This window comes from Telopea speciosissima, unplaced genomic scaffold (genome assembly GCF_018873765.1).
Source record: "Telopea speciosissima isolate NSW1024214 ecotype Mountain lineage unplaced genomic scaffold, Tspe_v1 Tspe_v1.0145, whole genome shotgun sequence".
Classification (NCBI taxonomy): Eukaryota; Viridiplantae; Streptophyta; class Magnoliopsida; order Proteales; family Proteaceae; genus Telopea; species Telopea speciosissima.
The window spans coordinates 12,305-35,037 of record NW_025317481.1 but is presented as its reverse complement, the minus strand read 5'-3'; the positions used below and the strand labels follow the sequence as shown (position 1 = coordinate 35,037).

At 41.8% G+C, this 22,733-nt stretch overlaps 1 protein-coding gene across 1 annotated transcript in view; it reads right to left on the bottom strand.

Moving 5' to 3' along the window:
- LOC122647764 (BTB/POZ domain-containing protein FBL11-like) overlaps positions 1 to 21,510 on the bottom strand; it is a 65,674-nt gene extending 44,164 nt beyond the window's left edge. The window contains exons 1-4 of the mRNA XM_043841087.1: positions 21,408 to 21,510; positions 21,138 to 21,298; positions 19,186 to 19,288; positions 18,921 to 19,072 (exon numbers count right to left, since the gene is read on the bottom strand). Coding sequence (XP_043697022.1) covers positions 18,921 to 19,072; positions 19,186 to 19,288; positions 21,138 to 21,298; positions 21,408 to 21,510 — 519 coding nt within the window. The remainder of the gene's footprint in view (positions 1 to 18,920; positions 19,073 to 19,185; positions 19,289 to 21,137; positions 21,299 to 21,407) is intronic.
- Positions 21,511 to 22,733: the final 1,223 nt, after the last annotated feature.

Here is a 22,733-nt window from a genome sequence, read left to right as displayed (position 1 = left end):
AGAATTTAACTACATTATGCCCTAGGCATGTATTATATATATATGTTTAGTGTTGAAGATTGGTTCGGTTCTCTTGGTACAGTGTGTAATGTAACTAGGTACAGTAGAGTGTCTAGATTCATTATTGTGGAATTCCGTGAATATTGGCTTTATCAATGTGATCATAGCCCAGCCTTTATTTATAATCTTGAAATCATATGACAAAAATATAACTAAGCAATGTGGGACTAAAACCCACATACAAGAATACCCCCAAGGACAGATTTACCCTTGGACCCATATTACAACACTCCCCCTCGAGTTTGTGCATACATATCAAACATGCCCAACTTGCTAATAGTAGGAAAGAACAATTTTGTACTAATTCCTTTGGTAAGGATATCAGCCAACTGTTCACTAGACTGAATAAATGGAATACAAATAATTCCTTGTTCCAGCTTCTCTTTGATGAAATGCCGGTCAATCTCAACATGTTTGGTCCGATCATGTTGGACCGGGTTGTGAGCAATGCTGATTGCTGACTTGCTGTCACAGTAGAGTCGCATAGGAAGATCAGCACTCATCCCCAAGTCTTGAAGAAGCCCCTTGGGCCAAAGAAGCTCACAAATACCCTGTGCCATAGCTCGGAATTCAGCTTCAGCACTAGATCGAGCCACAATAGCTTGTTTTTTGCTTCTCCAAGTAGTTAGGTTACCTCCAACAAATGTGCAATATCTAGATGTGGACTTCCGATCATCAGGACTGCCAGCCCAATCTACATCAGTGTACGCTTCTATCCGGAGATGGCCGTGTGGAGAGAACAATACTCCTTTCCCCGGAGCTGACTTGAGGTAACGGAGAATTCTGTATGCTGCTTCCAAGTGAGAAGAGTGAGGATCATGCATGTATTGGCTGACAAGGCTTACAGCAAATGTGATGTCTGGCCGGGTATGTGAGAGGTAAATCAATCGACCCACTAACCTCTGATAGCTGCCTTTGTCCACTGGCTCACCTTCCTTACTCTTCAAATGTGTGTTGGGCTCCAGAGGGGTATCTGCTGGTTTACACCCAAGCATCCCTGTTTCTTTCAACAAATCCAAAGTATATTTCCTTTGAGAGAGAGATATGCCCTTAGCTGAATAGGCAACCTCAATCCCTAGGAAGTACCTCAATTTGCCCAAATCCTTGACTTCAAACTCCGTGCCCAAATAAGCTTTCAGCTTCTGAATCTCATGTGCATCACTGCCTGTAATTACTATGTCATCAACATAGACAATCAAAAGGGTAACTTGCTGTCCCACTCTCTTAACAAACAATGTGTGGTCTGCATTACTCTGCTTATACCCATATGCGATCATGGCCTTGTGGAATTGGCCAAACCAAGCCCTTGGGGACTGCTTCAAACCATACAGGGCCTTCTTTAACTGGCACACTTTCCCCTGAGTCTCTGAAGAGGTAAAACCCGGGGGTACCTCCATGTAGACATCTTCTTCCAAGTCTCCATGTAGGAAGGCATTCTTCACATCGAGTTGTTGAAGTTCCCATCCTTGATTTACAGCACAAGAAATGATGACCCGTACAGTATTCATCTTCGCTATAGGAGCAAAAGTCTCTTGATAATCGATTCCTTGGGTTTGAGTGAACCCTTTGGCGACTAATCTCGCCTTGTATCTCTCCACAGAACCATCAGTCTTGTGCTTCACAACAAATACCCATTTACAACCAACAGGCCTCTTCCCATGTGGAGAACTTACCAAATCCTAGGTCTGATTTTTCGCAAGGGCAAGCATATCTTCATTCATTGCCTCCTTCCATTTTGGTTCAGCTATTGCTTCCTGCAAAGTGTTAGGTATAGAGACAGAGGACAAAAAGGATATGAAGATATGAAAGCATGAAAGGCAGGAGTTAGAGAGTTGTAGGACACAAAGTTTGAGATAGGATGCTGAATACAACTTATTTTTTGTTTGTGCACAACAATGGGTAAATCAAGACTAGGATCAAGAGGGGGCTTACCCGAAGAATGACTAGGAGCAAGATTTGGAGTAGGAACAGATGCCGATTACGTAGGTGGTGCAGCAGTGGTGGTTTCTTTCTCTTTGTACCGAGGACCATCTGTAGGAAAATCAGTTCCCCGAGTGTATTTCTGTTCCACAAGTCTCTCCCCCTGCACCTGTTGCTCAATCTGTCCCACTTCTTATTCTTGACTTGTAACTCCATCCTCTAGTTCAATAGAAACATCTTCAATGGTTGGTATCTCAACATCTAAAGGAGCAATCAACGGAACCTCTTCATTACTTTGAGTCTCCCCCTGCAGAGGTACCGGCGGTGGAAAGTAAGCCTCCGACTCCCGAAAGACAACATCCATGGTGACCAACACCTTTCTGGTAGGAGGGTGGTAGCATTTATAGCCCTTCTGAGTCGGTGAGTAACCAAGAAAATGCACCATAATCCTCTGGGATCAAGCTTACCATGGACGTGGTGATTTCGTGCAAACACAACACAACCAAACACTCTTGGGGGCACCATAAAGGTGGATTTGCCAACCAACATATCCAAGGGACAGTGGCCACCCAAGACACGAGATGGAAGTCGATTGATGAGGTAAGTAGCTGTAAGCACGGCATCACCCCAGAAACGAAGAGGGACAGACATGGTGAACATAAGGGAACGAGCAACCTCCAGTAGATGTCTGTTCTTGCGTTCTGCCACTCCATTTTGAGCGGGAGTGTCAACACAAGAAGTCTGGTGTATAATCCCATGGCTGTCCAAATAGGAACGGAAAGCACCATCCATATATTCCTTGCCATTATCTGAGCGAAGAATCTTCACCTTGGCATCAAACTGCGTCTGGACCATTTTGTGGAATAACATAAAACAATTGAACACATCACTCTTGCTATGCATCAAATATACCTAAGTCGTCCGGCTAAAACAATCGATAAAGGTGACAAACCATCGAAACCCAGAGGTAGAAACACAACGGGCAGGGCCCCAAACATCAGAATGAATTATACTAAAAGGACTCAAACTTCTGTTGTCTGAAATAGGAAAACTACTCCGAGTTTGCTTTGCCAAAGTGCAAGCATCACAAGAAAAATTGTGTTTATTACATTGTTTTACCAGACTAGGAAATAAAGCATATAAAACCCCAATCGGGGGATGGCCCAAACGACGATGCCAATTATTCAACTCAAGCAATGCAGAATCAAAAGTAGAAGATGCCGGCTGTGATGTCAATGCTGTCCGGGAACTTTCAAGCACGTACAGACCACCAATCACCTTACCACATGCAATCGTACTGTCCGTTTCCAAATCCTGAAATAAACAATGAGTTGGAAAAAATATTACTTTGCAGTTTAAATCCTTAGTTAGACTACTAATGGACAGCAAGTTAGTAGTAATCTTAGGAACATGTAAAACAGAGGAAAGAGTGAGAGAGGAGGTGCACTGAACGGATCCCTTCCAAGAAATAGAAGAAAGAGACCCATCAGCAACCCGAACCTTTGACTGGCCTGAAAGAGGAGTATATGTGGTAAAAACAGAGGAAGAACCTTTAATATGATCGGTTCCGCCTGAGTCAATAACCCAAGAGTCAGGCATGACCGAGGTGCAATTCCCACCAAAAGAAATACCTGTGGAAGAAGGTGCATTGGAAGGAGCAGGTAGAGACAAAGCCGAAGCCGCCATGGAAGGAGATACAGATGCCGAAGAAGATGTGTCCAAGCGATTCATCATATCCCGCAGATTGTGCAACTCTACCATCACAGAGGAAAGAGACTGTTCAGATGGATCTTCAGTAGCAAACTGATTAGCACGAGAGGAACTGGGCCGATTGGAACCCCCCTTTCCACACCCACGAGTATCCGCAGGACGACCATGAAGCTTCCAACATCGGTCCTTGGTGTGCCAGTCCTTCCCACAATGATCGCATTTAATAGGCGGGCGATTACTAGATGGCCGATCAGTAGGAGGAGGACGAGAGGAATTTCCACGGGAAGATTGAGAACCAGAAACAAGGGCTGATCGTTCCTGAGTGACAGGATGAACCATGGCAGTGCGCCTCGTGTCCTCAGCTGAAAGTATGGCATAGGCCTGGTCCAAAGAGGGAAGAGGATCCCAATTCAAAATATTGGACCTGATATTATCAAATTCAATGTTGAGTCCGACCAAAAAATCAAACAGCCGTAGACCATCCTCCCACTTCCTGAAGGCCGTCGCGTCAACATCTGTGGTAGCCTTAAATGTGCCCAAAAAATCCAATTCCTGCCACAGTGTGCACATGGTATTGTAATATTGGGACAGAGACAACTCCAGCTGCTTGGTAGTATGGAGCTTCTGACGGAGTTCATAGCATTGGGCTGCATTCCCAACCTGAGAGTATGTGTCATAGAGTCGTCTTCCAAATTTTTGCAAGTGTCGGAGCGAGATAACGACCAACAATGGTCTGGTCCATGGAATTAACCAAATAGGACATCACCAAAAAATTGAAATTCATCCATCGATCCTGAGCCGATCCAGCCTCTATAGGCCTGACCTTAGTGCCCGTGATATAACCAGAGAACCCACGGAAACCAATAGCAAATAAACAGGAACGAGACCATAAAAGATAATTGCTGCCATTCAACTTTATAGGATTCACCGGAAAGGGAACAAAGTCCCGCTAGTTGGAATCGTCAAAACCAGTCGAATCAGTCGTGATCTCGGACTCGTCAGGCATGGTGGCTAGAGAAAAATAGGCAAAAACAAATCCCCAAAAAAAAATCAGAACATGTATAGGGTAAAAAACGAACCCTTGGTAGGAGTCAACTCACCACCAAGGGATGAAAAAAAATTCGAACAAGGTGGAAGCCCCCCCCGAGGTGTGTAGAGGTAGCGGAAAAAGGAGGGAGGGACCTACGGAGGTGGCGGGAGGAAAGGAGAGGGCCGGTGGTGGTCGGCGGTAGCTGGCAGAGGCGGTGGCTGGCGGTGGCTGTTGGTGGCTGGCGGAAGTGGTGGAGGGGCTGGCGGTGGGTGGTTTTAGGGCAGAATGGCGGAAAAGAAAAAGAAGAGAGAAAAAAACAAAAAAATTTTACTTCCCATATCCCCGGAATATTTTTGGCTCTGATGCCATGTGGAATTCCGTGACTACTGGCTTTATCAATGTGATCATAGCCCAGCCTTTATTTATAATCTTGAAATCATATGACAAAAATATAACTAAGCAATGTCGGACTAAAACCCACATACAAGAATACCCCCATGGACAAATTTACCCTTGGACCCATATTACAACAATTATACACATGTTTAATGAATCTAATTGCGTGATTGTGCAATCATATCATATTTGTAATATTCTCAAGATTATAAATAAAGGGGTGACCTCTGTCTCATTGACAAGCCAAATCATTCTCTTTTTTCTCTCTTTCTCTCAACTTGGTATTAGAGTGCAATCCCTTTAGGGATTTTTTTTAGAGTCCGCCGCCACTACCACCGCCGCCGCCGAGGCTTCGGCCTCTTGGTTCAACATGGTTGACTGAACCTGTGTTAACTCATGTCGCACCATTCTAACCATTGCTGACTGAACATATGTTCAATACACCTTTGTCTCATCTTCAAGGTTGGACAACTGGAGGTCCCTATAGCGGCCATACTCTTCCCAGGCACCAATGACAATGTTGTAATATTCAGAAATGCTTCGGTCACCTTGCTTCATATTGATGACCCTTTGAAGAATTTGATAGACCTTTGCCAAGTCACCCACTCAATCAAATGTCTTAGAGACATTGTCCCAAATCTCTTTTGCATTCTCCTTTCTCATAAATCTTCTACCTATCTCCCATTTCATGGAGAAAATCAGCCAAGTCATGATGATGGAGTTTTCAATCTCCCATTCCAAATATGTTGGATCAGTCGTCGCAGGGGCCGTGATAGAACTAGTAATGTAACCCAGTTTCCCCTTGCTTCGCAGAGACAACTTCACAGAGTGAGCCCAATCCAAATAGTTGGTATTGTCCAACTTCACAAGAGATATTTGGGTATCAGGGTTATCAAATAGAGTCATACTGGGGTATGTACCTCCCAAACTGCTAGCCAAAACTTCTACAGGTCCGCTAACCTCAGACCCTGACCCAGTCATAATGTGCACACACTTAACAAACAAACCAAAGTAATATCTCAAGCAAATGTGGAGTATACTCTACCCAAAAAACAAACTATCAAGCAAATACACCACCAGCAAGCAAATGAACAGCAGTTTCTTGAAGATAGCAAAGTCAAAGACACCTTCTCAACCTTAGCTTCATTCCATAACAACTAATAATACTCAAATAATGTAACTCTTCAAACAACAGCAACTATTCACCAAACCATAAGTCATTTTAGATGAAACAAGGAGGCAAACCAGAATCTGGCGGTACCTGTGAAGCTGTAAGAGAATGAGTTGTACTCCCAAACCATGCTATCTCATCAACCGAGTCCGTAGGGGTTTGAAAGAGAACCCCTGGGCAATTCTAACAAGAAAGGTCTCGTTACAAAAGATGGTGTGATGAGGGAGAATCGAAAGCAAGAGTGGAGGTGCTGGTGGTAACTCTGCTGGAACTTCTAGGGCTTCATTCGACCTCTACAGACGCCAAAATCTCTCCATTAGGTCTTGTTTTGGAGAATAAAACTCTATTGAATCTTCTATGTATAGTATCTTAGATAGTATAGCCTCTAGTGGAACCCTCTACCTTTCTAGGGTTCCAAAGATAGGTGGAAAAAAAAAATGAGCTTAGTCAACTCTCAAACCAGCTCTGATACCAAGTTAGAAACTAGGTATGGATTGATTCTAGTAGGGAACAAGGAGTAATTGCTAAGAGGGGAAGGAAGAAGAAGAGAGAAAGAAGAAGCGGAGAGATGGGAGAAATCGTGGTGAGTAGCTGATGTGCTACTCTCACCTATTTGATTCATTAATTATATCCTTGGAATTACATATGCCTCCCTAGGGAGGTAAAAGGTAAAAAGTAACAAAAGATAAAAGTACAACTCAATATGGCTTACAAAAAACTAGGACTCAAGTACCTCTAATACATAAACTCTAACACGCTCATGTTAACAATATGTTGTAAGTACCACATGATTGGAGTGTAGTATTCAGTGGTACACCATATCATTTTCTCCACTAAGCAAGACAATATGTGGAGCCGTGGAGGGTTGCTCATAGAAAACCCAGTAGTGATTTCCTCCTTTTCATTTCTGCTCTGTTTCCTTCTTTCTTCTCTTCTATTCTTTTCTCTTTCTTCACTAGTCACATGGTACTATATCATTTCCGATCCTGTATTCACCTCTTTCCACATGCATTTCTATTTATTTTTGGCCCCACTTTCTTTTCTGTTAGCTTCTCTATACATTCCTATCATTCCTAAACCAAACCATCATAGTAGGCTATATTTTGCAGTTTGGAGTACCAGTATTAATTCCTCCATTTCTCGACCAACAAAGAAAGGATCCAAATATTGTGCTGCTTACTTAGCAATGACCATTCATGGTGTACATTGGGAAAGTGTTTGATTTACTTTGTGACATGTGAAACACTGTTTTGTGTCACCTTAGCATCAGTGGAATGTCAATGCAGGTGGAAGGCTTATGATGCATCCATTTCCAAAACAATCTGCAGCATATGTGTCATTTCAGTCTTATGTACATGGCTCTGTACGGAATCAATTGTGCAGATCAGAAGTTGTATTATTGGCAGTTGTTCTTGTTCCAGTAATTTGTGTGAAATCCTGGTTTATATCCTTTAATTACATTATGGGAAATGAACTTGGAGCATTCTGCCCCTTGCATATACCAATTCTTCAAATGAACATAATCAAGTTGAATGGTTCAATTATCTACAATGGTCAAAACATGTACAGATACTACTAACAGAAAATGGAAGTTAAGCACTTGACCGAGGGGTCTCCATCAAGTGCATCATTACAACAAATGGATACAAGCATATGCTGTCACATTTTTAAGGGGGTCATATAATAACTCTGCTACTCAACTTGGGCATGGCTACTGTTTTCCCGATATCATGATTTGCATGTTATCATCTTCTACCAAAGATGCTGCTGTGATTACTTTATCATGCAATTGGATCTTTTTTTTTCTTTTTCTTTTTCTTTTTCTTTTTTTGGAGAATCACAATAATAGGTGTTTCTTTGTTGTGGATCAGTGTGTAGCGGATAAGTATCACCCCCCTTGTTCTAATAGACCATGCCCACCTTTGTTGATTCCTTCGAATATTGGAAGATTGTCAGTTTGCTGCTTCTAATAGACCATGTTAACATGTAATTGTGAAAGGAGTGAATTTCTTTACTTTTACATCTACTTCCAGAAATACATAGTAGCTTGAAATTGGAATTGAATTGATCGTAACTGTTAACAAAACCAGAATGCTGAGAATGCTTGAATGATCGATAGTGATCAGTCAAGCCCTTTATATATATGAAGGTAAATAATGAAAAAGGACAAAAATACCCTTGCCATAGTCGACATAACTAGGCAGCAAGTAAAACAGCTTAAAACATAAAATAAATAGACCCAAAAGACCAGAATACCCCGACGGTATTCTGGTTTACATTATTCAACACTCCCCCTCAAGTTGGAGCAAAGATGTCGATCATGCCCAACTTGACTAGATTAGGATGAAAAGTCTTTCCAGGCAGGCCCTTGGTAAAGATGTCAACAAGCTGATCAGACGAAGTCACAAAGGGAATACAAATCTGCCCATCTTCTAACTTCTCCTTGATAAAATGCCTATCCACTTCAACATGCTTAGTACGGTCATGCTGTACCGGGTTGTGTGCTATGCTGATTGCCGCCTTGTTATCACAGTATAGTAGCATAGGAAGTCAAATAGGAATACCCAGGTCTTGTAGCAGCCCTTTAAGCCAAAGTAACTCACAAATCCCTTGTGCCATAGCTCGAAACTCAGCCTCGGCACTAGAACGAGCAACTACATTTTGCTTCTTGCTACGCCAGGTGACAAGATTTCCACCTACAAAGGAGCAATACCCAGAAATAGATTTTCGATCTGCTGAACCAGCCCAATCAGCATCGGTGTAAGACCATGTGAAGACAAAAGAATGCCTTTTCCGGGGGCTGACTTCAAATAGTGAAGAATGTGAAGCACAGCCTCCATATGAGAGGTGTAGGGATCATGCATAAACTGACTTACAGCACTCACAGCAACAACAATGTCTGGACGAGTGTGTGAAAGGTAAATCAGCTTCCCTACAAGTCTTTGGTACCGGCCTTTATCAACAGGCTCACCCTCTTTTTCCTTGAGTCGAACCGTGGGATCCATAGGAGTATCTGAAGGGTGGCAGCCTAGCAAACCAGTTTCAGCCAACAAGTCTAGGACATAGTTCCTTTGGGAGAGAAATATTCCCTTCGAAGATCTAGCCACTTTAATCCCAAGAAAATACCTCAGTTTCCCTAGATCCTTAATCTCAAATTCTTGGCCAAGAAAGGTCTTCAACCGTCTGATCTCATCACCATCATTACTCGTAACCACTATGTCATCAACATAGACTATAAGAACAGTGAGTTTTTCACCAACTCTCTTGATAAAGAGAGTGTGATCAGCATTACTCTGCTTATAGCCCACAGAAATCATGGCCTTATGGAATCGACCAAACCACGCCCTGGGTGACTGTTTCAGCCCATACAGTGCCCGCTTCAGCTTGCACACTTTTCCTTTATTTCTGTCACAAGAGAACCCTGGTGGAATGTCCATATATACCTCTTCCTCCAATGCTCCATTTAGGAAGCCATTTTTGACATCTAGCTGCTGCAGATCCCAACCAAGGTTGACTGCACATGATAACAACACACGAACTGTATTCAACTTTGCAACAGGTGCAAAGGTCTCCTAATAATCAATGCCGTATGTCTGAGTAAAGCCCTTGGCCACTAGTCGTGCCTTATACCTATCCACAGTGCCATCCACCTTCTGTTTCACCACAAACACCCATTTACATCCAACGGTTTTCTTCCCAGGTGGAAGGACCACAAGCTCCCATGTGTCATTTTTCTTCAAAGCCTCCATTTCTTCCATCATGGCTGCCTTCCACTTTCCATCTGATAGAGCTTCCTGCCAATTGTTAGGGACATGGACAGAAGAAAGGGAAGAAATAAAAGCACGAAATGATGGGGAAAGGGAGTCATATGAAACAACATGAGAGGGTGCTGAGTACAAGACCTGACACCTTTGCGAAGGGCAATAGGTAACTCAGGAGAAGGAACATTACCAAGTGGAGAGGCAGGTTCTGGATCCAGGTTCGGCAATTGGATGGGCACGGGAGCAACAGTTGATTGAACCTGCTTATGGTTCCTTGCATAGGTCTTTGTATTACTTGCATCAATCCGCCTCTGAAATTCACTAATGGTTCTCTGGACAGGAGTCTGGGCGGGAGTAGTTTGCTCCCCCTGAATGGACGTTGTCTCCCCTGGCACAGGAACCTCTCCCCCTGACTAAGGGGGAGGACAAGGAGTAGGCTGAGGAGGAGGAAGAGAAGTAGGTTGCACAGGTTCAGATTCATTATAAATATACTGGAGAGGAGGAGGAGAGTCCATAGTCAACACATCTTCACTAACACTCTCCCCCTGAAGAGGTGGGGACACATAGTAGGATACACTCTAATGAAACACAACATCCATGCTGACAAAAGTCCTGCGGGATGGAGGGTGATAGTACTTATACCCCTTCTGAGTAGCAGAGTACCCTAAGAAAATGCATCGAAGGCTGCGTGGGTCAAGTTTGCCAGAGGACTTTGTATCCCAGGCATAGCAAACGCAGCCAAAAACCTTAGGGGGAACAACAAAGGAGGAAGAGCCAAGTAACAGCTCAGCAGGGGGTCTGGAATTAAGGACCCGACTGGGTAGCCTATTAATCAAATAGGCTGCAGTAAGGACAGCATCCCCCCAATAAGTGGAAGGGACATGACGGGCGAACAAAAGGGCCCGAGCAACCTCCAAGAGGTGGTGGTTCTTCCTCTCAGCCACACCATTTTGGGCTGGAGTATCAACACAGCTGGTCTGATGGAGGATACCATGGGCAGCCAAGTATTGTTGGAACTGACCTTCCAAATATTCTCGCCCATTATCACTCCGTAAGATCTGAACATTGGCATTATATTGAGTCTTAACCAGCTGGTGGAAGTGCTGAAAGCACGAAAAAACTTCACTTTTGGTGTGCATAAGGTAGACCCAAGTGAACCTAGAGTAGCAATCAATAAAGGTAACATACCACTGATGACCCGAAATAGACACTTTTCTACTAGGACCACACACATCAGAATGAACAACATGAAATAAAGAAAAAGATCTTTTATTAGAAACTGGATAATTTGAACGTGTCTGTTTGGCCAAGACAGAAGGCTCACAAAAGAAATCTCCTTCATTACAAATAGTACTTAATGCTAGAAATAAAGTAGATAGGGTACCTAAAGGGGGATGTCCTAGTCTAGAGTGCATGTGTAATTCAGAGGAAAAGGATGCTGGTGAACAAAGCCTAGAAGGTAAAGCCTGAGTAGGTGAAGGATCTCCATCAAGCAGGTACAATCCGCCATGCACTTCACCCGATCCAATCGTCTTCCCCGAGTCTAGTTCCTGAAAAACACAATGAGTAGGAAAGGAGGTCACTTTACAGTTCAAAGATTTGGTGATACTGCTAATGGAGAGAAGGTTAGTGGTAAACTTGGGAATATGCAAAACTGAAGTTAATGTCAAGGAAGGAGAACAACCAATGGATCCTTTCCCAGATATGGAGGAGAGGGACCCATCAGCAATCTTAACTTTGTCCTTACCAGAAGCAGGAAAATATGTGGTAAAAAGACTGGAGGAACCTGTCATGTGATCAGTAGCTCCGGAATCAATTATCCAAGGAGTGGAAACTACTGATGCACAATAACCAGCAAAGGAAATACCTGTACGGGCAAAGAAGGAACCTGAATTGGCAGCAGATGTATTTAACAAGCACCGGAGAGCTTGAAGTTCTTCCTGGGAGAAGCCAATGTCAGTAGTGGGAGCTGAAGCTACACTTTCAGTGTGATTGGCTTTGTTTTTAGGCTTGGTACGACCCCGTTTACTCTCAAAATCAGCAGGCTTCCCATGAAGTTTCCAACACTGAGCCTTAGTGTGATAGGGTTTGTGGCAATGTTCACACTTCACAGGCTCCTTAGTAGTAGCAGCAGTAGCAACAATATCAGCAGAAGTGTCAGTAGTGGCAGTCTGTAATGCTGATCTTTCAACCTTAGGAGTAATCATCATAGCAGCCCTCCTTGTCTCTTCACTGTGTACATAGGAAAAAGTTTCCTCCAAAGTAGGAAAAGGAACCCGACCAAGGACCTGTACCCGAATAGGATCATAGTCATCATTGAGTCCAGCCAGAAAGTCATACACCCGAAACTGATCGACATAGGTGTAGTAGGCAGTGATGTCAGCAGCAGTGGTAGGCTGAAATCGAGCATAGTGATCCAATTGCTGCCAAAAATACTTCAGGGCAGCATAGTACTTGGTAATAGTCATCTCCTTCTGAGTAGTATTTTGGAGAGTTTTCCGGATCTCATAAACTTGGGCACCACCCCCTGACCGACCATAAGTGCCTTTGACAGCTGTCCATATCTGAGTAGCAATGTCAAGGAGAATGTACTGACTAGAGATGTCAGTGGTCATGGAGTTTGTAATAAAAGACATCACCATTGCATCATTGGCAGCCCACTTATTATGAGCAGCCCCTGCTTCAGTTGGTTGAGTGGTAGTGCCAGTGAGATGGCCAGTGAGTCCCCTACCAGCCACGGTCAGGGATAATGATCTGGCCCAGATTTGAGTAGTTTGTGCCATCAAGTTTAATTGCAGCAGCATAGGGAAGAAATTCAGTCCTATTCTGATCTCCTCCAGAAGTAGCTGAAGTAATCTCTGAGTCACCCATAGTGCAGCCAGGAAGAAAATCGATCCTTGAACTTGTAAAAAATCAGATCTTCAAAAAAACAGCAGCAGGTAGGGCTGAAATAGAGGTCGAGTGCAGCAGTAAACCAAGGGAATAAACCCCTAAAAAATCTTTCCAATCAACAGCCCAGAAAGCCAAGATCGATAAAGTGTCAAGGTTTTGAAAAACCCTGACAGTTGAGATCGATAAAGGGAAAAGAGGGGCTGGATCTTGGAGTCTTCTGTTTCTAAAAATTGCAGATGTAATAGCTGTTGTCCAGAGGCCTGCAGGTGGAGCTCGAAGGTGAAGAATCAACTTTCCATAACACTGATGTCGATCTTCAAAAAAAACTGAAGCAGTCCAAATCGCAGAGAGAGAACAGCAGCAATCGTGAATCTGAATTAGGGCATAAAGAGATGAGGTGTAATGGAGGGCAGCACTTAAACCATTATAGGATCACCTCAGCAGTGCTGCCCTTGAAGAATGGAAGGAAACAAGGGAGAAAAAAAGAAGGAGAGAGAAGAGATCGATAGAGAAGTGGAAAGAGAAGAAGAAGAATGGGGGGGGGGGGGGAAGGTTTAGAAATAACCTAGATCAGAGAAGATGGCTCTGATACCATGTTAACAAAACCAGAATGCTGAGAATGCTGGAATGATCGATAGTGATCAGTCAAGCCCTTTATATATATGAAGGTAAATAATGAAAAAGGACAAAAATACCCCTGCCATAGTCGACATAACTAGGCAGCAAGTAAAACAGCTTAAAACATCAAATAAATAGACCCAAAAGACCAGAATACCGCGTACCCCCACGGTATTCTGGTTTACATTATTCAACAGTAACCTAATTGTGCCAGCTGGTTTTAAGTGGTTACTGTGTGGGCCCATACTCACAAGACAATTTGTACATTCCCATCCTGCACCACGTCCTCCCCTAGATCCAAGTTAGAATGTGTCGCTAATTGTCCAATTAAGGCCAATGTGTTGGTAGAACCGTAGGTCAGAGAGAGAGAATAAAAGAATGGAATCGCTTGTTGTATTGATAGAAAAGCCCCTCTATTTATAACAGAGGGGAAGTTACAAATAGACTAAACTAGGTGATGTGGGACTAAAGCCCACACAGCCAACATAAACTTAATACACTAAATAACATAAAAAATACCCCAAAAGGACCAGAATACCCACACGATATTCTGGAGTATATATTCTAACACTCCCCCTCAAGCTGGATTATACAAATATTAATGAAAGAAGATCCAGCTTGGACTAAAGAAAAAAGACTCCATAACAATGCTAACACTCCCCCTCAAGTTGGTGCATACAAGGTACTAATGCCCAACTTGAATAAAATGGGAAAAAAGTTGTAGCAGAATCCAACTTCAAGATTAATGCAGCTCCCAAATAAACCTTCAAGAACTTTGAAAAAATAGATCTTCGAAACTTGGGCAGACTTGATCAGCAAACCCAGACTGGAATGTCTTCCAAAAAAGGCAGCTTTCACCAATCTTCTATTGCTGTCCAGTGATGAATCTCTGGATGATAATCTTGAAGATAAGGAACTAGGGTAGCGAGCAGATGAATCAAGCAGTGGAAAAAAACAACCTAACTGTAGAACCTCATATAGGCAGGCAATAACCAAACATCTTCAAAACTTTAAGACCAACCTCCCCCTTACGGCAAACTCAACCCAATAACAAAGTAGATACCCATTGGTAATGGTGAAACCTCCGACCTTCTATGTTTTGCACCAAGTGTTCCTGCAAGTTCTGCTTTCTGCAATGGTTGCAGGTATACTGTATATAATCCCCCCCTCACGTGTAGTGCACATGGACATAAGAGAGATGATGTAAGAGATAGGGCAAAACATAATATGCCAGAATTTTCCAAGAGCTGCCAAAGGTAATGAAAAAACTAAGAAATGGCAAAGAAGAGAATACCATGAACTTCCAAGGTGGTTATGGGTTATGCCAAAGGTATGTTTTGGGAGGTGGTGAAGAGAAAAGAGTAGTGGGATAATGAAGTACGGAGTAAATAATGCAACCTTAAAATTTCCAACCATCTTCAAACGATCAAACAAACACTTTTGATGGAAACTTCTGCAGGGGAGAAACTCCCAACTCCAATATTCAAATCTGATACAGATCTGATTTGAAGTAAGGAAAGGCTCCATTATTCAAGGCTTGATCAATCTTCAAACAAGGAGGAACAAGTGTGCAAAAAACTCCAATGTAAAAACTCCCACATGTTAAACAGTACTAACGAAGATATCTGGACAGCAATGGATGTAAGAAGCTTCAACAAAAATTGGATCAGATCTGAATTAGTGAACTATGCTAGGATTCAAGCTCCAAGGTGAGCCGGATATGAACCAGAAAAGCTTTACATAACTGAATAGGTTCGTAGTTGCAACCAATAACTGTGGAACACACTGTTGTAGTCCCAAATAAGCTGATCTCCAGGGTAGCAAATTCGAGTCTTCAATAATGAAAGAAATTCGATCTCCAATAGTAGGAAATTCGGTCTCAATAACGGGGCAGCAGTATTCCACATAAAGGCAGCAGTAACATGTCAACCAGTCATGCTTACAGAAGCCAATCAATAAAACCAACAAATATAAGAGAAATAACCTGACAGATCCATAGGGAGTTGAAGCAGCCAGCCATAGAGGAACAAGAAAAAACAGGTTGATAATTGGAGAAACAGAGCCATAAAAATGAACTGGAATTTTTCCAAAAAGAACTGATTAATGATGCTGAAATATGGGCTGAATACTCCTCTGATGGTTATAAAACTCTCCTAAAAAAATCAGCAATAGTGGACTGCCCTAACCCTTAGATCGATTATAGTCAGGGTTTTGTAAAAAACCCTGAAAGTGAAGATCGATTGTAGGGAAGGGGGCTTCAACAAAGTGATGATGACTTGTCAAAGGTGAAGTCTTCTGGTAATAGATGCTGACCACCACTGCTGGAATGGATCTCCAGTTCGAATAACCAATCTCCTTGGTAATTGAGACTTGATCTTCACGTGGGAGAAACACCAAAAAATTGCAGAAAAATAGGGCAGCAGCTATCATGTGCAATAGACCTTCTTCAAGCCAGGAATAGTTGAAGTAGAATGTCCTTCTTGATGGTAGAAACACCTCCAAAGAACTCCAATAGCAGCAATCAACCCTAACCCTAAAATCGATATGTGGCAGGGTTTTGTAAAACCCTGAAAAGGAGGATCGATTGGGGTTAGGGGTCTTCAAACTCTTGGAAAGAGGCAAATACTGAGGTCAAGTGATCCTTGTAGGTGGAGTAATCATCCCTCCAAAAGGCAGCAAAGACTAAAACCTGTAACCCTATATTCGATTTGAGTCAGGGTTTTAACAGGTAACCAAAAATAGCAGGGTGAGAAGGTTTTGCTGTAGGTACCAATCCAGCCATCAGAAAGTGTCCAAACTGAGGTCGATTAAGGCTTGTAGTAGTAGGGAATTATCCCTGAAAAATTAGCTGCATCTGACAAGGGAAGCCCCAAAATCGATTGGAGTCAGGGTTTTGAAAAAAACCCTGAGAAGGTGAGATCGATTTGGGTATGGAGGCTGGAAAACTTAATAAGAGATGGAGAGAAGAAAAAAAAGGGAAGTAAGGCTATGGAATAGGATAGAAGAGGGCTGGAAGAGGCTGCATAGGATGCTCCAAAAATTCTGGACAGCTCCAATATCGCAGGTATGGCTCCAGCAAATTTCGAACAGAATTTTTTAATAAAAAAGGTAGAAAGGAAGGGGGGGCAGCAACTAAATCATCGATATTCTGTGTTTACCTCATTAGTGCTGCCCCTTTACAGGCTGAGAGGAAGAAGAACAAAAGAAGGAGAAAACCGAGAAAGAGAGAAGATGGGAGAGATCGATTGAGGAGAAGTAGGGAGAATTAAGGTTTTTTTTCCTCTCTCTAACCTAAATCAAACCAGCTTTGATACCATGTTGGTAGAACCGTAGGTCAGAAAGAGAGAATAAAAGAATGGAATCGCTTGTTGTATTGATAGAAAAGCCCCAATAGAGGGGAAGTTACAAATAGACTAAACTAGGCGATGTGGGACTAAAACCCACACAGCCAACATAAACTTAATACACTAAATAACATCAAAAATACCCCAAAAGGACCAGAATACCCACACGGTATTCTGGAGTATATATTCTAATACAATGCAAGGTAGCAAGTAAAACTTGGCATTAACAGGCTATGTGGCAATACATTCCAGTTCACAAGAGGCCCAGATTCAGAAGCTGCAGACCTGGGCCTCAAAATAAGGGCTTAGGCTTTATCAAGTCTTTTACAGTTACGTGGATCTAGCCGTCATTGGGTCTTGCGTCCATGAGCAATTGGTTGTGATGAACCTAAAGTATAAGCCCAAATTTGGGGGTCATTAATCCTAACCAAGATTTGCCCATTAATCCTAACCAAGATTTGCTATTAAGCCCAACTGTCTTTGTGTAGTCCTAGTTCTATTAGGAGTTCAAATTTAATTTTCAATTAGGTTTAGGAAATTACTCTTTAGCTAAGTTGGAGTAATAATAACTTTAGGAATTTGAGTTTTCTGTCTTGTGTTCGAGACCACACTCCCTCCCCCTCCCCCTTTACTTGGCCTATGAGCCTTCCCCCTTTCTCTGTTGTCCTATTGGCCCTTGATTAGGAAAGACCTCCATAAAAATTAGGGGATGACCACTCCATTGTAGTTCACAGTTTTTAGATTTGAATGGGAAGTCTGGTTCCGAGTTTTGGCAAGCTCTGGTATGGATTATGGTCACGTGGTGGCTTTCTCAGGGTCACTGCCCGGAGGTTTGTGGCTACTTTGGCATTCTTTCAATGTCATTCTATTCCTCTTCTTCAGTTTTGCATCTAATCACTTTCAGGTGTCCCTGAGTTCTAATTCTAGCCTCCGATTGTGGAGTTCTGGGTTGCTGATTTGTTAGTATCTAGTTGCTTTTGTCTCTGAATTTCTGGCATTAAATACTGTCAATTATAATTAGAAAATCTTCCAGAATTTGCCTAGGATAATTTTCCAACTTCATGCTCTGTTTTAATGGTAATTTGGGACTCATAAAAATTTGTTACAATTCTTCTGCATCAACTCGGTGTTGCTTGAGAATTTGGGATATGAATCCTCACTCGAAACTGACCTAGATTGTAGATTCAGAGGCTGATTGGTTGATCTGGCTGAGAGATCTAATTTGACTTTGAATTCTACCCAAACAAGTATTGCCAGATTATATTTCAGTAAATTCTTATTTAAACTTTGGGTATTATTTGGGTTGAAATCTGCTTGATCCAAGAAGGCCAGAAGTGGTGAATGTCATCTTACGGTTTCAACTGATCCGGCTGCTTGTGGTGAGAGTTAGATCAATTTGATTGAAGTTGGTTCATACGTTTCTGCAAAACAGAAATTATCTACTGTTTGTTTGATACAACAGTAGTGTATCTATTGGATAGAGCTGATGAAACTTGTATTTTTCAAAAAAAAATTCCGATCATATATTTCCTAATTAAGTAACTACAATATTTGGGTAAATAAGTTCAGAGTTGCTATATTTGGTAATAGTTTGGGATTCTACCACAATTTTACAATTTCAGTGTTCAGCAAAGAATCTGGGACTCGTCCAAACACTAGACCTCATCTTCTATATGCAATTCTATTCAAATCAAAATGAAAGGTTATAGTACTTAATAAAAAGCAAACACAAGAAATATAGCGAAAGGAAAACGTAAAAAAGCAGTCTAAATTAAGCTGTAGCAGATTGGATTCAGAGTAGATCTATGTGTATGAAGTTAGAGAGAACCATGCAAGAGATATCAGATCCATAGCCATAGTGAGAAGCAAAATCAAGAAGCAGGGACATGATAAGATAAAATTCAATCAGATTCAGATCCCGATCTAGTCCATAGAAAGCCCAAGTCCTACCTGCATAGGCATTGAAATAAATAAAATAAAATAAAATAAAAACAAAGAAGGATAGTTCAGAAGGAAACCTCCATAAACTCAGTTAAACGAATCCTCAGATTTTGGAATTCACTATCTCTTAGTATACACCTTAAGGTTGCAAATGGATCTTTTACTAGATTGAGGATGCCATTACAGCTCTCATCTGCAAGCTTAGAAAAGTAGCAGTCCCTCCGTTTCCCTGAAAACATGAACCTAATTAACTGATAGGGTTGAGGGCCCTGAAAGAAAGAAATTGAGCCACAGATAAATTTACTCATGCTACAAAAGAACGGCAAGACAAAATGAGGGTACCTGCAGCAAACCATAAAGGCAAAAGGCTAAGACGGACCTGTTCAAAACAAATGGAAAATATTGTTAATGTCTCAAATGATGCAGAAATTGGAATAGTAACATTTTTTCATGGTAAGTAAAGTACAGAGACAAGTAAGGTACTGGCTGCCTGCAGCAAACCAGGAAAGGAAAAGCTTAAGTTAACCTGTTCATATAATGGCAAAAGGATTTTAAAGGAAACAATATCAACATAAATTTAAATTAAAAAAAAAACAGTACCAGATAAAATGCACCACAATAATTCAATTTAAATGGGACATGTTAATATTTATGCCTGTATTGAACTCTAGTAGTCACAAAGTTCTTCCTATTACCATCACTACATGTATGAGGTCCCCAATATTATGCTTTAATCAAACTAGGGTTCTTATCATTAGGAACATAAACAGAAGTAACTCAACGATGCTTCAGCATAACAAGAGTAGAAGTATTAACTCATCCTTATTTCCACTTCTTCACAATTTCCCTATCCTACACTATTAGGATCCCCCATATAAGAACTTGGCCCCACTCGCTTTATCTGGAACCCCAATTTTTTCACGTACGCAATCTGTCTACCTTTGAAAACAGGCTTTTGAAGAACTAATATATTTATCTTCCAATTTTTCAGTGTCAGCTCAGCGACCACATTTCTAGGATGATCCGAAGCCTCTTAAGTTCCAAGATATTGATGGAGCTACACTAAATAATTTGTTTATTTCCCTATGCCTTCCTTGTACATGACTTTAGAGTTCTTGGGGCATTCCTGCCCCCTATATCTAAGATTCCTCTTCTAAAGGTTTTAAGCAAGGTTCGATATTTCATTTTGTTTCGGTGTTCTGGTAAGGTCGAAATACCGAAATGATGCATTTTTTGCCAGCTTGTTTCGATATGTCACTTTGATGGGCAAACGGCCATAGGAGGCTCCAATACTTTAAGAAAACCTTGTTTTAGGCTAAAGAAACATATGCAAACCTTCAAATTGCAAAAAAAAAAAAAAAAAAACACGTCACACAAAGTGGTGTTTTGGATTTACACCCTTGGTTGCCAGTAAACGTTGAACCCTATTGTATACCTTATGTAATAGGGGCTATTCAATACATTGTTTTAGTACTATAAGACATAATTAGCAAGTAAAACAAGTAAATTATGCAGCCATGGATGAACATAATATTGATTAATTAATTAAGAAATACTTAACGTAGAAACTAGAAACTACAAAGTACAATGAACTAGACGTAGACATCCAAGTCCCAAGTCTTCCATGTCCCAACAATACAATATTTTGACTGTCTACTAATATAACTATGAAGTGCTAGATCGAGTCCACTCATAGCCCGATGGAGCCAACGTGCACTGTCCTCCAACTGCATGAAAAATACATGCTAGGTCGTAGGGTGTGAGAAATGAGAGTAGTCCACCACAGTTGCCCTATAAACAGTCTCATCTACATACTACAGGTAACCTATCCTAGGGTATAGGTCACCGTAATGTGAAGAACCAACCACTGAGACATGTTCAAAAGATGGTGTTGGCAACATGTACGGCTGGTAGGCTATGTAGGAAACGAAGTTGTCAACAAAGGACAATCCAATATGTTCCTACGAGTGGGCGCCATACTCAAAACTGGGAATAGATGAAGAAGATGCATGCTCCCCCATGCCAGTGAAATGACTATATGGATTGTACCCCGACCAGCCACTCTCTCTGGTAAACTGTTGTCCTTAATACTCATGCCTCCAAGAGTGCAAGACTCATCTGGTTGGAACCAGCAACGAGGCCCTCCGTGTAGCCTGCACGTGAGGATGGACGTGCACAATGGTTTGTATCTTGTGTGGCATGCTCAAACTGGGTCTCCCCAATAAATCGAATTGGCTACGGCTCCTACACCACCTCTACTTGGTTATACTCTCTAAGTCCTACATATCTATCACCACCATCACATCATCGTCGCCGCCACCATAATAATCGTTGTTGCCATCACCTTCATGAATAGATGGCGAGGGTATGCAAGTTTGACTACCTGAGGAAGTGGACCAGTCAAGATCCTCATCATCATCATCCCTGTCAGGTGTAGGATCGAACGATCGGGTGTCTGTGAGTGTATCCAATCCTCTGAATCCATGTACTCATCCACATCAACACCCATCTCACTGGCTATATGGGGTCAGGCCAACCGCTAGCCTGATCCATCATCGACTCACCTCTATCCCTCATCTTCTGACTAGATTTGGAAACATCGGCAAACTCGATCTGGTTAGTGTCGTTTTCCATACCCAAGTGCATCTGCTGCATCTTCAGCCTCATATTGTAGTGCACATACACCAAGTCAGCGAGACGTTGGGAACCTAATCGATTGTGTCTCTTTGAGTGGATGAGCGAAAACATACTCCAATCATACAGCAAGAAGCAGAACATGTCTAGGAGAGGACTTTGACTGCTAGCTTCCTCAAATGTTCTGTCAAACCCTCATATAGCATCCACCATTATGGAGATCATTGCCGTTTCTTTTGCTTTCTCGGCTATTGGTTAGTCTAGTATAGTATTTTTTAGTTCTTTCTCTACTCCACTATGGATTCTTGACTCTAGTGCTTCCAATCATATAACCAGTGTCTTTTCTTCTGGTGTTGTTTATAAACCTTATATGGTTTACAATTTTCAAATGGTTATAAAAAAAAAAAAAGAAAAAAAAAAATTTTTTTTATTTTTTTTTCCCATCCCTGTTAAAATTCGTGAACAAATAGAGCTCAAGCTGGATTGATCAAGGATCACCCAAGCTCTTTATTTATAATAAAATCCCAACAGGAAAAATTACATTTATGCCCCAACATTGTTCATCGATACTATTCACGTGAACAGTGTCACGGCCCTAATTACAATTCTACCCTTGCTCAAAATACTCCCACGGTTATTATTCTAATATTCCCCCTCAAGTTGGAGCATAAATATCAAACATGCCCAACTTGACTAAAATAGGATGAAAGACTTTCCCACTTAACCCCTTAATGAATACATCAGCTAATTGATCAGCAGACTTCACAAAGGGAACACAGATCAGTCTTTCTTCTAGCTTCTCCTTGATAAAGTGCCTATTAACCTCCACATGCTTGGTACGATCATGTTGATCCGGATTGTGAGCAGTGCTAATAGCAGCCTTGTTGTCACAATACAACATCATAGGGAGACAGACATGAACGTCAAGATCTTGCAATAAACCTCTAAGCCACAACAGCTCACAAATGCCTTGTACCATAGCACGAAACTCTGCTTCAACACTAGACCTTGCCACCATGTTCTGTTTCTTACTACGTCAAGTAACGAGATTTCCACCTACAAAGGAGAAGATATGGACTTTCTATCTGAAGATCCAGCCCAATCAACATCAGTATTCGCTTCAACTCGTAGATGGCCATGAGGAGATAAAAGAATTCCTTTTCCTGGGACTGACTTCAAATGACAAATAAGACGAAGAACAACATCCACATGAGAGGAATAAGGATCATGCATGAATTGACTTACCAAACTCACGG